Raw genomic sequence first — 17,138 nt, 5'->3', positions numbered from 1 at the left:
CCAAACTGCCGCATGTGTCATAATTCGTGAGAATCGTCATCGTTCGTTTGATTTCAAATATCGTGAGAATTGTCGTTATTTCCAGAACCACGTCAGGTACGGTGACTTGATTTTTCTTTTTGATTTGTTTTTTCTTGGTTGTGAGGTAGTTAATTATAACAATTGAGTAAGTCATCTGTTGTACTTTGAGAACTGCTACCAGGTGTTGCCGCTGTGATATTGTGGGAGTTTACTAGCTTTTTTTTTTCGATTGCTGCTGAAATGGTTATGTCATGAGACTTTTGTTCTTTTGTTTGGACTTAAAGGTTTTGGTTGATAGTGAGGCAGGTCTATGCGTGTTAGCAGATTTTATTAGGTTGGCTGTTTAAATAAAATAAAAAAAAAAACTCACGATACCTGACGCGGTTCTAGAAACAACGACAACAATTCTCACTGTAATTGGAAACTACGGCAGTTTAGAACGACAAAATTGAACAATCAAAATGAGAAGAAGAATGAAAAAGAAACAAAAGTTGATCAATAGGGAAGAATAAAGAAGAAATTTTTTGAATGAATGAGATGTTTTTGTTCTCACGTTCGGAGTTTTGGAATTGATGAAATTTTATGAATGTAAGTGATGAATTTAAGGACATATGAAAGAAATTTGATGTAAAATTTTATTTGTTATAAGTCATGCAGTGTAAATTAATTAAGACTGAACACCTTAAAATAATTAAATTAAAATTAAAATTTTTAAAAGTTACCTAATGATTAAGATTAACTCTTTTATTTTTAGAAATAATTGATTCATTTATTTAACATTTAATGTTGGCTATGCATATTACATTTTGATTGATTGATATCATGAGACGGTAATTATCCCTTAAATAAGAGAGGGTAACGTAGGTCTGACCAATCTAATGACAAGTTGATAAGTCATTTTAAAGGCGGAAAAAATGTTGAATTTCATGATTACCATAATAAATTCCCTCAAAAAAAAAAAAAGATTACCATAGTAAATACCTTACTTAAATAAAGTACGAACAAAATGAATCACCGAAAGAGATTTCAACAACGACGACCTCAGGACTGTCCTGGATTGTATACCATGCTTCACCTCTTTATTTGCAGCCACCCATGTATGCCAATACAGGCTAGATCTAACGGCCACAATCCATTCGGGATACTTCCGCGATTTTTCTTTTGCTTTAAATAGTACTCCCTCCGTCCTGAAATATAAGCAAAAAAATGTTTTTTTTTTGTCCCAAAATATAAGCAAAAAAAATTAAAGTTGACCAATTTTAATCTAGTGTTCCAAAATTACCCTTTTACATTTATGGAGCATGAACATTGAAGTTCAATTACCTAAGCGTGTTTAAGGAGTATTGGAATTGGAATGCCACTAATATTAAGTACCTGCAATAATTAAGTGTATTGAAATCATGGTTTACGGTATTGAAATCAACAGGATTACAACTATTTAGTGTATTGAAATCACATGATAGTATTCATGCTTCCTTCTCCATTTGAAGTTTAATATTCTTCTTTTATCTCTATCACACAAAAATGGCAGGACACCAACCTTTGTTTGATGGACCATCATTTGATTTGGGAATTGAAGAAGACGCAGAGAATTTGTCACTTCTTATTGTGGAAGACACATTAGATAAAGAGGTGGAGAGTGACCAAGATCAAGAAGTAATTTCTCAAATTGATAACGAGGTCAAATGCAAAAAAACAAAGTCATCAAATGGAATGGAAGGTGAATCTAATGCAAGGGAGGAGAAACATGGTTTAGATTTGCAAGGAAGGTAAATCTAACATGTGAAATTGCATGAAACACCTTCGTCGAATTCATCATCACCATCATGTTCATCTTCTGAAATTGCAGCATCTTCTGAAATTGCAGCACCTCCTTCATCATTTGGATCATGTTGAGCTTCTAAAACTGCAGTACCTCCGCCGGTAATTACAGTCTCGCGGTTTTCCACGTCACCTCCTTCATCATTTGGATCAGGTTGAGCTTCTAAATCAATATCTAAAGACATGTTTAAATCAATTTCTAAAGGCATGTTTGGTAAATTGAGGTAAGAAAAACTGGATAGTTCACTAGCTATTTAAATGTGAAATTTAATTTAATAGGCGGGAATGATAATTTTCATTTAGCGGGTATAAAATCCATTCAAAAAATTTCGTTAAAAGGAGAATATTATTAGAAGTTTTGATTTCAGTTGGTGGTGCAGACTACAAGTATCTGTCATTAAGACTAGGTGGTAGTGGGATAGTTGCATGGAATACAAATAGTACACGTGATTAATAATGTGCCACTGATGAAGTGTTTTTGTTTTCAATGTGTGTAAGGGTAAATTAGGAATATTGAATTTTTATTTGATAAAATTTAGGGTAGTCAATGAATAATGATTGATTTTCTTAATAAAGGTGTTTTTTTTTTTTTTCTACTTATATTTGAGGACGGATGGAGTATCTCCTTTCAACAAACACATGAAATACAAAATTAAAACAAACTAAAATAGCAATAAAACACAAACAAACATACAAAACATACTATACTCTACAATATTTAAACCTAATTTGCATAAGAAAAATCTTTTAATTAATTTATAATTTAATTTTCACTAACTCTGAATATCCCAGGACAAGTTCTCATGAGGTCCAATTTAGAGAATCCAAAAGTATTTTCTGCTATGTTGAGAAAATTAATTAAATTTGGTTATTTTTCTTAAAATGTGTGAAGCAGGTTTTTTGTTTGTTTATTTATATTCAACGAATGGATTTTCTTTTTACCAAAAGAGTGGTATTAATTAAAATTGGTAAAACACTTTACCAAAAAAATAAGTTGTAAACAAACCCACAGAATTAAAAGTGGAATAAGATAAAACGGCAAAATATAATAACGTACAAATTGACCGAATTACTCATTTATCTGAATTTGCAACTTTCACAAATTAATCATTGGTTGAGTTGGTAAATGATAAAAGTTGATATTTCAATTCGAATAAATAAACATCACATCAAAACATAAAATCAAACGAACAATGCATCAAGATGAAAAATTAAATGAACACCGAATCAAGATGAAAATCAATCGTTGTTGCATTAAAATGATGAAATCATAAAAATAAAAAAAATATGAAGAAAAAAAATACGTGAAAATCATTTATTTAGATTAAAAGATAAGAAAATGTGTCACAAGGGTTGATTTTGAATTAAAAGATGGCTTGAAACCACAATTTTGAAAAACTACTAATCTCAGACTTTCAAAACTATACTAATAATCAAATTGTATTGAACATTAAAATTTTGATCCTTTTAAAAGAAAAACGATGAAAAAATCATTTATCAACAAAATGATCAAACCAAAATGATAAAGTATAGATAGCAGCCGGGCGAACATGATCTAGTAAAAGCGACAGATGACAGAAAGCATTGAATATGTAATAGATTCGATCTAACACGTATCACCATTCATTCACGCACCTTATTAATTAACTACTAGCAGCCGCCGGGTCAAGGAAGCTAAGTTACGTTTTTCTTTCTTTTTGTTTAAACGGTCAAGTGTAGTTGTAAAAAGGCTTTGAAAACATGTTCCAAAACCCAATTTAATAACCAAATGAGTAATATCTTTTTTAAAATATTATCTCAACATTATCTCAAGTGAATGATTATTAAAATAAGAAAGGAAAAGTTAACTTGTACTGTAAGGTACTCCCTCCGTTCTGAAATATAAGAAAGAAAAGGCTTTTTTTTTTGTCCCAAAACATAAGCAAAAAAATTAAAGTTGACCAATTTTAATCTAGTGTTCCAAAATTACCCTTTTACATTTATGGAGCATGAACATTGAAGTTCAATTACCTAAGCGTGTTTAAGGAGTATTGGAATTGGAATGCCACTAATATTAAGTACCTGCAATAATTAAGTGTATTGGAATCATGATTTACGGTATTGAAATCAACAGGATTACAACTATTTAGTGTATTGAAATCACATGATAGTATTCATGCTTCCTTCTCCATTTGAAGTTTAATATTCTTCTTTTATCTCTATCACACAAAAATGGCAGGACACCAACCTTTGTTTGATGGACCATCATTTGATTTGGGAATTGAAGAAGACACAAAGAATTTGTCACTTCTTATTGTGGAAGACACATTAGATAAAGAGGTGGAGAGTGACCAAGATCAAGAAGTAATCTCTCAAATTGATAACGAGGCCAAATGCAAAAAAACAAAGTCATCAAATGGAATGGAAGGTGAATCTAATGCAAGGGAGGAGAAACATGGTTTAGATTTGCAAGGAAGGTAAATCTAACATGTGAAATTGCATGAAACACCTTCGTCGAATTCATCATCACCATCATGTTCATCTTCTGAAATTGCAGCATCTTCTGAAATTGCAGCACCTCCTTCATCATTTGGATCATGTTGAGCTTCTAAAACTACAGTACCTCCGCCGGTAATTACAGTCTCACGGTTTTCCACGTCACCTCCTTCATCATTTGGATCAGGTTGAGCTTCTAAATCAATATCTAAAGACATGTTTAAATCAATATCTAAAGACATGTTTAAATCAATTTCTAAAGGCATGTTTGTTAAATTGAGGTAAGAAAAACTGGATAGTTCACTAGCTATTTAAATGTGAAATTTTAATTTAATAGGCGGGAATGATAATTTTCATTTAGCGGGTATAAAATCCATTCAAAAAATTTCGTTAAAAGGAGGATATTATTAGAAGTTTTGATTTCAGTTGGTGGTGGAGACTACAAGTATCTTTCATTAAGACTAGGTGGTAGTGGGATAGTTGCATGGAATACAAATAGTACACGTGATTAATAATGTGCCACTGATGAAGTGTTTTTGTTTTCAATGTGTGTAAGGGTAAATTAGGAATATTGAATTTTTATTTGATAAAATTTAGAGCAGTCAATGAATAATGATTGATTTTCTTAATAAGTGTGTTTTTTTTTTTTTTCTTATATTTCAGAACGGATGGAGTATAAGATAAGGATCTTAAAATAGAATTAAACACTAAATATTGTATTGGAAAAATAAGTTTTAAAGTTTTTAAGGTTATAAATGCACAATTTTTAAAGTTAAATTTTTTTATTTAGTTTCTTATCTTGTGTCCTAGGGGCACAAATTTGCAAGACCCAAATAAAAAACTACATTACTAAACAAACACTTTGGGCATGCAAACGTCAAAAATACCATAGAAAGTGACTTTAAAGCTCTCTGGAGGATTCCCTAAAGCATACAAAACAAAATAGTTTAAAGTTAACCTCAAATTAGCTTGTCAATTTACGTTTTTGAGATCACGAATGCTCCAAATCAAAGTAGGAATATTTCATTGCTATTGAAGGTAAGCAATCTCTTGTCTTTGAGCGATATCCACTTTGATATACGTGCCCTACATCTCAAGATGGAGCTTGTTGCATTACACTATTGGAAAAATTAAATTTAGAGAGTACAAAATTGTCACTAAATTAATAGTTTCCATCACAAAATATTCACGAGAGGAATTTAACATGGAAAATTCGATGGTAAAGTTGTTCAATTGATTTTTCGGTGAAGTTACCCTACATCCAATAATAATGTGCCACGTATCATGTGTGTTGATTGTTGCACGGTATCCACTGTGTACCTGCTCAATATGTTCACCGTAGACTAATTTTATTAGATTTTTTGAACAATCAGATTAAGTGTCTCACTAGTGTTATTGTGTTGTCTTTCACACTGTATTTATTTCCTTTTTTACTTTTTCTTCCTTCTATTTCAACAACACATTTATTTCAATTCCCTCAAAAAATAAAAATAAAACACATTTATTTCAATTTATTTATTTATTGTTTTAGATCCTAACTAATAGTAACTAATTAATTTCTTGTCGTGTTTGGGATGAATTTTTCTGACTTTTTCACTTTGTTTTAAATCACAAACATGTGAGATTAGATTGTTTCAAGTTACACCCATGAAACATCTTGCTACACCCAGATTTTATTAATATTTCATTCTAATACCAAAACAGCCTTTGTTCCAATGTTAAAGTAAATTTCTTTTACCTGAACTTGATTTACAAGAGTGGAAGTATATTCACGTGAATTGAATGTGAACAATCGTGAACTCTGAAATCTAATGTAAACAACAGCTTGCCATTAACCATAGATGTGTTTTGTGTCTTGAGCGTGCATTAAAAATTCAAAGTAATCAATGGATTTGACAGAGGTTAATACATGATAGAAATCAATTTAGCAATTTTTACAATTTGTGTCTCGTTTTTCATTTAGCACAAACAAAATGTTTTTTTTTCTTCAAGAATTTGTGTTTAAATCTCAAATTTCGGTGTTAAAATGGCTTGAATTAATGGTTTTCATGTTTTGGGTTACGTGGGTCTTCAACCGGGTCGAACGGACCTGTATGAAGGTTTAAGATGAAGTTAAAAAAAAAGGAAAAATTTCGAAAAAAAAAAAAAGAAATTTTGGTGGCAACAAGGGTTGAACCAGTGACACAGTATCCAGCAACATACCAACTTTCCACTAGATTACATGAAACATCTTAATTATTTTTGCATTTGATAGTAATATATTGTGTTAAACTCTTGAGAACTAAAATTTGTCATGTGCGCTTACCACGTCAGCATACTTAAAAATCCTTCACCATACTAAAATTTGTGATGTGCACTTGTTCTACAACTTCTTGATCACTATAATTAATGCACACATGTTTGGTATTTTGATGATATCTCAAGTTGCATATTTAACTATCATGAAAATTGTGTTGTTTCTTATCATTTTTATTTAACTATTTATTTTATACGATGACGAATGCATGTTTATATCATTTGAATTATATCATGTCTTTGTTTTTTCCATATACATGTCTTAGGGGAAAACAATGTCTTTGTTTCTGTACCGATACATTTCGGATTATATAATTCAAAATATTTTATGACATTCTGGATTATATAATCCGAGTTGGTCCTTTTTTTTACGCCAAAGTGAGGCTTTTCTATGACATTCTGGATTATATAATCCGAGCTGGTCCTTTTTTTACGCCAAAGTGCGGCTTTTCTGGGGTGTTTGACACGTTTCAGATTTTATAATCCGAAAAATTTAAAAGGGCTTCGGATTATGAAATCAGAAATGTGATTTTACAGTGATTTCACAAACGCTCTTTGTTCCAACAATCAATTTAAGAATGTTTTAGATTTTATAATCCAAACTCACTTAAAAAAAAAAATTGGGCACGTGAGAATACAATAGGGTGGGAAAAGTAAAAGTCTGATTCTAATTTTAAATTCACTAAGGAACCCACTCCTAGTTCCAAAACCCGAGAGGGCTTCATATCACCAAGAGTTGCTATTTTTCCTGCAATTTTTGCTAACCCGGAGTGAAAAATGAAAACTCATGGTGAAAGGGTATGCGAGCAAATTTTCTACACGGTACACCAGTGGACTACCCAAAGAGTAGTCCACCTTATACGTAGCCTTCATGTATGGGGTGTAGTTACAATTACAAAGTTTTGCATCCAATATGAGATTCGCAACTTAAAAATTATAACAAAGTTTTGCATCCAATATGAGATTCGCAACTTAAAAATTACAAGTTGGGATCATATGGGTCACTATATACTATTCGGAAACTTCAATTGTAAGCCTCCTGGAACAGAAAGAAAAATCTTCACATAAGCTTTTCTGCCCCTCTTGTGCTGGATAGTCTCAAAAACAAAGAATCTATACTATCTGCTGCCTTAATGACATAAAAATATTTGCCAGGTGTGTATGGACTCAGTTCCCTTTTTCACAAAGATAAGCTATAAGCTCTGACTTAGCTTTCTCGAGGGCACCAGCCAAATTTTCAGGCTTCCTCCCACCAGCCTGAGCGAAGTTGGGCCTTCCACCTCCTCCACCACCACATAATTTTGCTATCTGTCCAATAAATTTACCTGCCTGAATTCCCTGACCAACCACCCCTGGAGTAAAAGCAGCCACTAAACTAACCTTCCCTTCACCTGGACATGAGCCCAGGACAATAGCTGCTGGATCTGCTAGTGTTTCCATTAAATATTCTGCGGCACTTTTAAGTGACTCTGCATCAACATCATCCAAACACTCAACTAGTATCCTGCAAGATTTTCAACAATTAATAAATAAAACTGATGCATCAACTTAAAGACCATACAATCATTACATTTTCAACCATAATTTTTCTTTTCTATTTCCAAGTCCTTTGTAGTGTTGATTACGAGGTCAAAGGTTAGGTGCCAGGAAAGATTACCTGCAACAGACCTGTGCGTGTGCAAGCCTTTCCCGTAGCCCACCGCGGGAGCTTTATAACACACTACGATTAGGTTGCCCTTTATCAAACTCACAATGGGTCTGACTCTATCCTGAAACCCACAAGGGTGCGGGAGTTTTAGCACCAAGTCACCCTTTTGTGGAAATACACATATGAAAGACATCCTCCCATGTTCTAGTTATGCCAGCAGCAATCATAGAAAATATATTCGAGGGAATATCAATGATGTGATGCAAGACCTCTGCTTCTATTTTTCCGGCAGAGACGAACCCAGGGGAGGGGGGACACGCATGTGTGTAACCTACCCTTGTCCCATGTCATTCTACTTCTATGACATAGCATATCATTCCAGTCGGTATTACTAAAGTTATATGGATAACAATCAGAATAGTTTGCACTCAAACACGGACAGATCCAAAACTATGTCAAAAAAATATATAATTATAAATATCACATGAATATTAATTTATAATAGTTAAATAATATTTAGGGGGCCATCCGTTGAAACAGATGAACTTTGGAGCTTTACTGAGTTGGTAAAGGTGAAAAGCTTGTGCTCCTCTAAATAGTTGATAAAGATTTTGTCGTTGGTGGAGTTTCCTAAAGCAAAAGCGCACAAGCCGGGAGTGAAAAGTTAGACTTTTATATCTGAAGCAGAAATTCCGCTGCTAGAATAGGAATATCGCCTTTCACCCAGGAGGTTGTATCTGCAAACGAGAAAACGGGAGATGGAAGGGGCCGTGCATTTCCCTTTCCAATCTGTCCCTGCTCAGACAACTTTTGTTTTAGCAGTTATTGGGCTACCTTTGAATGGTTAATTTAATTAGGAATAAATTAATTACCTAATTAGAAGGAAATTAAATTGACGAAGTGAATGCAGATTTATATGCTTGAGTATGAATAACAATATACATTAGCTCAATTCATCCAAGCTTTTGGCATCTATTAATTTTATTCACAACTAGCCTTTTGTATGGGAGTTAAATTAATCAACTTCCATTTTTTTCCTCCTAATTACATGAACTCTTTTTTAACTTTAGAAATAGAGTACCACAACACTTATAATATAAGTGCTACTGGGAAAAAAATAGAACACCCATTAAGCCTTCCTCCGTTGCACACTTCCCTAACGAATTTAGAGTTTCGAGCTACTATATTTTGAGTATGTATGGAGTTCATTAAAAATTTATTATTAGTTTTTTAATTGTATTATACTGTTGTAATTAATTGTTTATTTAATATTTATTTGTTAAACTTATTTTGGGCTCCCTTTTCATAGATATCTGGATCAGTTTCCGATTGTTGGATTTCAGTTGGTTATGACATGACATTATATCAAGGAAATATTTTTCACCTTCTTCCCCAGTTATATACAATAGTTTGTACCTTACAGGCATAAATAATCTAATCAGAAAAACTTTTTTTGGTGTTGCTAACAAGGGAGAAGGTTCTCTCCCAAACCCATATCAAAGTAACAAATAGTACAATATGGAGAAGTATTACCTGTACTGTTTTGAATGCCCCACCAAAAACGCTCTGCTTGCAATAACTGAAGCTTTGTAGACTGCTGCTTTTGCACGCACAGCCGAATTCTCGTTTCTTGCTACCCGTAACTCCTCTAAAAGGTTTTCTATCCTCACAGTTACTTCTTCAGGTTTAACCTTCAAAAGTTGATTATAAGTTATTCAAGGATAGAAATGGTACCAGATGCAGAAAACGTCAAAATCTACAATACACCAAAATGGTAGGACCCCTTTCCCAGACCCTGCGTATTTGGGAGCTTTAGCGCACTGGGCTGCCCATTTTTTATTAAAAATTCATGTTAAAGATTATTATAGACATAAAGGAAATACTACTCTATGTATTTGAGGAACGCATGCAACAAGGAACCCCAAATGTGCGAGCATGAAAAAAGTGAGACAGTTCCCTTATCTTATATGTATAATACACAAGGAAACAAACTAGAAATTCTTTGTAAGGAATGACAATGTCGTAGTAAATATTTTGGTTTTGGTAAGAAAACGCTGTAATTAGGGCCTTTGACACCTCAGTGGCTCCACAGAGTATCACAGTAGACTTCAGTCCTTTGGACAAGCAATGGGACTAATCTCCGCTCGAGTGCCTAGGTTGCAGCTGAAAGCTCTTCACCCCTCCCCAATAGTGTGTTATGCGGGGATCGAATCTTGGTCCTCCCCCATAAACTCAATGCTACATAACCAACTAAGCCACACCCGCATGGAAAACCCTACCCATATTGTGATTGAATCCCATCTTATAAAAAATATAATGGTTTGTCTCTCAACCCTAATTCTGCTGTGTACTCAACCCCAACAAAGGGCAAGGAGAACAAACAGATACCCATAAAAGGCAGCCCGGTGCAAAAAAGCTCCCGCATACGGAAGGTCCGAGAAGGGGTCCCACCATTTTGGTGTATTATACGCAGTCTTAACCTGTTTTTTACACAAGAGGCTGTTTACAGGACTTGAACCGATGGCCTTTTAGCTATGAAGCACGGACACTCCTCGGATTAGGCGTGTCTCGGTGTCGGACACGTGTCGTGTCCGACACCGACACTTGTAATTACACTAAATTATGTGATTTTTTCAAATTATTAGTTGTGTCGGCGTATCAGTGTCCGTGTCGTATCCGGTGTCCGTATCTGTGCTTCATAGCCTTTTAGTCACATGACAACAACTTTACCGTTGTGCCAAGGGTCCCCCTTAAAACAAACAGATACCTATGCGCACAAATTTATACTCCCTCCGTCCTAATTTATAAGCAAAAAACACTAATTCACACTTATTAAGAAAACTAACACTTAGTGATTTGAGGTATAATTTTTTGTGTTCTCTTTGGAATAAGTTTCATGGAAAGATGTAAAAATAATTCTCATTGGTTAAAAATTATGGAGAAAATAAAAAGGTGAACAAATTGAATGCAATTTGCATTTAATTTTACATTGGAAAAGATGATTTGTTTGAAAAAACATAATAATAGCATAAAAGTAAGTCTTTTTTGCTTATATTTTGAGACAAAGAATATGAAATTTTTTTGCTTATATTTTAGGACGGAGGGAGTATTATTAAGTATTGGTCATATTAATTGCATGACTCATGGTCATGGATATTAACTACTCTGTACAAATTTATACTATTTGCACAAAATTCTGAAACACTAAAATCAGGAACATACTTTGAGAGTGGAACATAGCTGTTTCAGATATAAATCTCGAGCATTGACATATTCAATGAAAGCTTCCCCAGCTACAGCTTCTATTCGCCTGACACCAGATGCAATACCCTGCTCTGAAATTACTTTAAAACCACGAATTTCAGAAGTATTACTGACATGAGTCCCACCACAAAGTTCCATCGATACTCCAGGGACCTCTACAACACGTACCTGCAGTACACCAAATATGATTACACAAGAAGAAACAGGATAAACATCATAATATTTTCGCCGATTATTGAGAAGTAGAAATATACATGTCTAAAATATGGAACATATATAAGAGGAGTGTTATTTGAACAACCATTTGGTTGACAACTTTTAGGACAACCATAATTTATAAAGAAAAAATTGGTATTTGCACGAAAACCAAAGCAATAGAGAGATAAAGTAAAAAGTAATGTGAGTATGAGAGAGAAAGTTGTCACAAAAGTTGTCATAAAATGGATGTTCAAATATCATTTCTCCATATATAATCTCATTGGCAACTTTGATCCAGTAGCTTACGGTGGACCTGACTGGTTTATAGTGGATTTAATAACTAGAGTTGTTTGATAAAGAAACTTATCCCACTACTTTATAGGGTTATTTTTGTGTTAAATTTCATATAGCATCTGAGCCTATAGTCTGTATTATATTATTTTCTTTTTTCTTTTTACTCTCAATATATTAATTATATACTCCCTTTAAAACAAAAGAATCCTAGCCCCTGGAGAGTATATATATATTTTCCTGTCAAATCTTAAAATTTATATGAAAGAATTATGTGTACATGTCATTTTGTTAGCATTATCACATTTTATGTAGAAATGAGAAGTATATTAAATAAATTTAAGTATTAAAAGCGATAATAATTTACAAATCAATACTACACATAAACACAATTTATATAAAAAAAAAGATAGACTTGTCATTTTATATTTATCAGCGAGTTAACCGCTAACTTTATCAGATACTTTAACATCAGACTGTTAGCATGGCCACTTTTAGCTATAAGGCAAGCTGCTAACAACTAGCTGCCACTAATAATAAAATTTTGCCAATCAAAGTCATAACCAAACTTAGATGTAGACATGGTTGTGGGCTGTTAGGATTTACATTTTGTTTGTACAGTTTAAGAATTCTTCACAGCTGGATGCTCTTAATATTTTTTCAGAATCTAGTATATTACTATGCCGTATATTTCACTACTATGGTCCATGTGTAGGTGCTGCTAAAAGTAATAGAGAGAGGGATAACTATTGATGCATCTGAAATCACAATGTAATTGGAATCTAGCAATAGTAATAGTAATGTGGGAATTTAGGTCAGAAGACATGATGATTCCTGAACATTAGTTGCAATCCATCCCTGAAGGTCAAAGTTCTGAGCTCTTTTATGTACACACTTCATGTTTAAAACTACCAAAACAGAAGTAAGCTAAATTAATTTCAAAGTTAAATATCAAAAGCGTTTGTAGCAAGTCCAACCTCTTCCCCGTATTTTTCTCCAAACATTGCAATTGCGCCTTCTCTTTTTGCATCAGCAAGAGGCATCACTTTGGTCTGAAGAAGAATCGCATCCTCAATCCATCCGTTGATCAGCAGTTCGATTTCTGCAAGCTCGCCATCAAGGAGTGGACGGTGGAAATTGAAATCAAACCTGAGACGATCAAATGCCACCAAAGAACCAGCTTGAGAGGTCTCCTGACCGATGACCTTTTTAAGCGCTGCTTGTAGTAAATGAGTAGCGGTATGATGAACCTGCAAAGCACCAATTATATTTACTGTAATCTTGAACAACTTGCAAGCTTCGGATTTGAAAATAGGCATGACTATGATGATGTAAATTTTTGTCCGTATCAAATTCTGTTATTTATGACTTAAGATTCACCAAAGAAGTAAATAAATAAAATGAGTGGGTACACAGTTTTTGTACCTTGGCCCGTTGCCTCAACTTTACATCCACTGTTGCTTCCACTAGTTTGCCAACCTCTAGAACACCCTTTTGGACTGTACCCTTGTGAACAAATATATTACCAAAAGACTTTTGAACATCTATTATCTCCACAATAGCCTTAGGTTGATTCTCACCCTCTGCTATATACAGAAAACCATGATCTCCAATTTGTCCTCCTGATTCAGCATAAAATGGAGTCTTGTTCAGCAAAATTTCCACATTACTCCCTTCCCTAACCTGTACAGCTGGATCACCATTTACCACTAGGCTTGCTACAATTGCTTTACAATAAAGACTTTCATATCCAATAAATTCAGTGTCAGGTACATTGTCTGCAATATTTGTCCCGCTTCCAATGGCAAGCTTGACAGTATTGTGTGCAGCTTGAGATTGACGTCTTTGCTTCTCCATCTCAATATCAAAACCATTCATGTCAATACTCACACCGCGTTCTTCAGCCACTTCTTTTGTTATTTCCATAGGGAAACCATAAGTATCATACAAAATAAACACATCTTCACCAGCCAAGCAAGGTACAGTTCCACTTCTTTCAGCACTTGTTATAGCATCAACAAGCTTCTCCTCAAGCAATTTCTCTCCTCTCTCCAGCGTCTGCACAAATCGAAGCTCTTCTCTCTTCAACTCCTCAAGGATACGGGGTGCTCTATTCTTCACATCAGCATCAATGTGAGTGCTTAACTCTAATACTTTCTGAGCAATTATAGGTAAAAATGCTCCTTCAGGGTCTCCCCTACCATCACCTTTTATACCAAGCAACCTGCCTGTACGAACAACTCTTCTGATAAGCCGTCGAACTACATAACCCCTCCCAACGTTTGATGGTACAACGCCATCAGAGATGAGAAACACAATTGCACGCATGTGATCTCCTACTATCTAAGTAAAGGAAAAACAGCATAAATTAAAAGTGATAAGGCGAATTGAAATAAACTATTTAAAATTCTACCGCAATTTGTATGAAGATAGTCACACTTACTTTCAGATACCTCTTTGTCTGGTCATCAGATATGCCATATGAAATATTTGCTAATTCAGAGGCCTTCTCTATGATGGGGAGAATCAAGTCAGTTTCATAGTTATTTGGAGCCTGCAATGAATAATGAATAAATATAAAAAGGACTTGAGGAGCAAATGAAAATGAGAGTATTGTGAGTAATGTTTCATTCACACCCTTTTTCCTTGCCCCACTTTTCTCAACATTAAGCGAGGCTGTGGTGTAGGGTGCAGAAATATCATAGTTCTAGTTCTAGTCTCCTAGAAACACTTGTAAAAGTACAAATAGTCACTCACTTTTACAGCAATTCAAAAGAATGAAATACCTTTTGAAGAATGCGAGCCATGCGCTCCAGACCAAGCCCAGTATCTATGTTCTTCTGCTTTAGAGGTTCGAGAGAACCATCGTCTTTTTTGTTGTATTGCATGAATACTAAATTGTAGAACTCTATAAACCGTGTATCATCACCAAGATCCTGCTTTCAACACTCAAGCCATAAAACATTGTCAGTGAAGTGATTTGAAATAACTCAATTTGAAACAAGTATATCATACTACTTACAGCATCGGCGTATCCCCTCTCAGGATGAAAATCATAATAAATTTCAGAGCAAGGACCGCAGGGACCGGTGACTCCGCTTGTCCAAAAGTTATCCTCTTCACCCAACCTCTTAATTCGCTCAACGGGGACACCAACCTGCAGAGAAATGAAGATGTGATGACAGGAACGGAAGAGGAGAGGGGTAATTAAAAGGAAATGTGATGTAATTACCTGTTGAGACCATAACTGGAAAGTCTCATGATCGTCTTGGTAAACACTAATCCATAATCTTTCTGGAGGCAAACCAAACTCAATGGTAGATAAGTCCCATGCCCATTGAATAGCTTGTTTTTTGAAATAATCACCAAAGCTGAAGTTACCAAGCATCTCAAAGAAGGTATGATGTCGTGAGGTATGACCAACATTGTTGATATCATTAGTACGGATGCAGCGTTGTGAAGTAGTAGCACGAGGGACTTGTCTAGGAAGTTTTCCAAGAAAGATAGGTTTGAATTGAAGCATACCAGCAATGGTGAGGAGAACAGTAGGGTCATCTGGAACGAGAGAAGCACTGGGAAGGACCTTGTGACCACGGGAAGCATAAAAACTAAGAAATCTTTCCCGTATGGAATCTCCACTCACACAATTACTATCATTGTCTTGCGAGTTCGGTGATGACAACGACGATGATGTACAGAAGGGAAGAAGAAGACGACGACGTAGATGTAGTTGTTTGAAAGAGATAAATCCTCCTGCTGCTGCTGCTGCTAATGTAACATTCATATTCGTATTATGATGACAATAAGAATAACAATTAATACGAAGGAAGGAAGGTTAATTAATTACCGGTAGAAGTGGAAGTAGAAGTAGCAGAGGGAATAGCAAGTTTTGGAAGCGGAAGCAGCAATGGGAAGAGTGGAACCGCCAAACCTGAATAATTATTAATCAAGGAATGGATAACCATATCTTCTTCTTCTTCCTTTCTCACTCAACAGATTTCCCTCCTTACTGCCAGTTGCCACATATTCATCACCCAATCATCTTGCCTATTCACAAATTCTGCCTTTTTCTTTGGGTTATGCCAAGGAAGTTAAAAATAACCAAGAAAAACAAATTAAGTTTTTTTTTTTTTTTTTTCTGCTTAAGTAGACCCTTCATAAATATGCATTATCCTTTATCAGGTGAGTTAAGCTCGAATTGTATCATCAAAACATCCACAATGATAGTACACTAATAAAGACTTATTTAATGGACTCTACATATACACTTTATTTATTTAATTTTTTTAATAAAAGATCTTATTAAGACTCAATAGCTTCATGCAGAGGTTTTCTTTTGAAGGATGATCAATAGAGAGGTTGTATTCAGTGAAAATATTCCCTCAGATCAAGGGTGAAATCGAATGTCTTGAATAAGATTATTTCCTTTTCTTTTTTAAAAAAATTCTCAATTTTTTTTTCCAAAATTTGATTACACAGCTCTATTGACAAATTTTTATAAAAACTTGTGGAGCGTTCACTCAATAAAAACTTTTAATTCAACGGTTAAATTAATGTAATCTAATGTCTATAATCAATTAAAGTGGTAAGGACAATGTCTCAATTTGTAAGAACAATACATAATATATGTAAGGTTTGGGGTTCAAACCCCAATGAACAAAAAAAAAAAAAAAAAGTGTAGTAACTCTCTCCAAAAAAAATTTTTACTAAGTTAACTCTTTATAATATATATATATAATTTTAAATAATTTTAAAAAGTATGCATTTAAAAGGAAAAATAATTTATAGGATTTAAAACCAAAAAATAAATAAAAATATGAATTTAAAAAGGAAAAATGCTAACAAGAGATCTAAAAGCATAAGTTAGGTATGTATCAAAAAACAAAAAGAGCACAAGTTAAGTAACTATAAGTATCTTTGATGTGCAAGATAAAGAAACATGTTATGATAAAACTATCATATTCTATCTATATATGTTGTTTGGTACAACAATAGGATACGATAAATTAAACCCCATTATTAATCTTATCCTATCTCTCAAACTCATCACAAACGAGTCTTTCCTTCCCTTGTATCCCGATCAGGTGTAACTCTACCAAACAGCACATCCACCTCGCTCATGCCT

General features: G+C 34.1%; 1 protein-coding gene across 4 annotated transcripts; it reads right to left on the bottom strand.

Annotated features, from left to right (window-relative positions):
- Nucleotides 1–7,403: 7,403 nt before the first annotated feature.
- Nucleotides 7,404–16,086, bottom strand: LOC11419289 (alanine--tRNA ligase, chloroplastic/mitochondrial). 4 transcript variants are annotated; one of them, XM_024779240.2, is made up of 10 exons: nucleotides 15,861–16,086; nucleotides 15,246–15,781; nucleotides 15,036–15,170; nucleotides 14,800–14,952; nucleotides 14,457–14,567; nucleotides 13,439–14,356; nucleotides 12,991–13,263; nucleotides 11,483–11,692; nucleotides 9,794–9,951; nucleotides 7,404–8,116 (listed from the first exon to the last, which is right to left on the bottom strand). In XM_024779240.2, exons 1-10 carry the CDS (start codon nucleotides 15,976–15,978, stop codon nucleotides 7,780–7,782), a joined length of 2,949 nt encoding a protein of 982 aa, XP_024635008.1. In that variant the 5' UTR covers nucleotides 15,979–16,086; the 3' UTR covers nucleotides 7,404–7,779. The 4 variants fall into 4 exon arrangements, with proteins under 4 accessions (XP_024635008.1, XP_039688158.1, XP_024635009.1 ...); XM_039832224.1 differs by having other exon boundaries at nucleotides 15,246–15,775; XM_024779241.2 differs by having other exon boundaries at nucleotides 14,800–14,949; nucleotides 15,861–16,085.
- Between the last annotated feature and the right edge of the window lie 1,052 nt (nucleotides 16,087–17,138).

The sequence above is a fragment of the Medicago truncatula genome, chromosome 3, assembly GCF_003473485.1.
Source record: "Medicago truncatula cultivar Jemalong A17 chromosome 3, MtrunA17r5.0-ANR, whole genome shotgun sequence".
Classification (NCBI taxonomy): domain Eukaryota; kingdom Viridiplantae; phylum Streptophyta; class Magnoliopsida; order Fabales; family Fabaceae; genus Medicago; species Medicago truncatula.
The sequence above is the reverse complement of the archived record's forward strand: the minus strand, read 5'-3'. Positions and strand labels throughout refer to the sequence as shown.

Bases quoted from the DNA above. Each gene is read 5' to 3' on its own strand.
- LOC11419289 (XM_024779240.2), bottom strand. From the start codon at position 15,978: ATGGTTATCCATTCCTTGATTAATAATTATTCAGGTTTGGCGGTTCCA. The intron at 15,171-15,245 runs GTAATTACATCA...ATTTCTCTGCAG, and splicing joins TCCAGTTATGGTCTCAACAG to GTTGGTGTCCCCGTTGAGCG. The intron at 13,264-13,438 runs GTACAAAAACTG...GGTGCTTTGCAG, and splicing joins AGTTGAGGCAACGGGCCAAG to GTTCATCATACCGCTACTCA.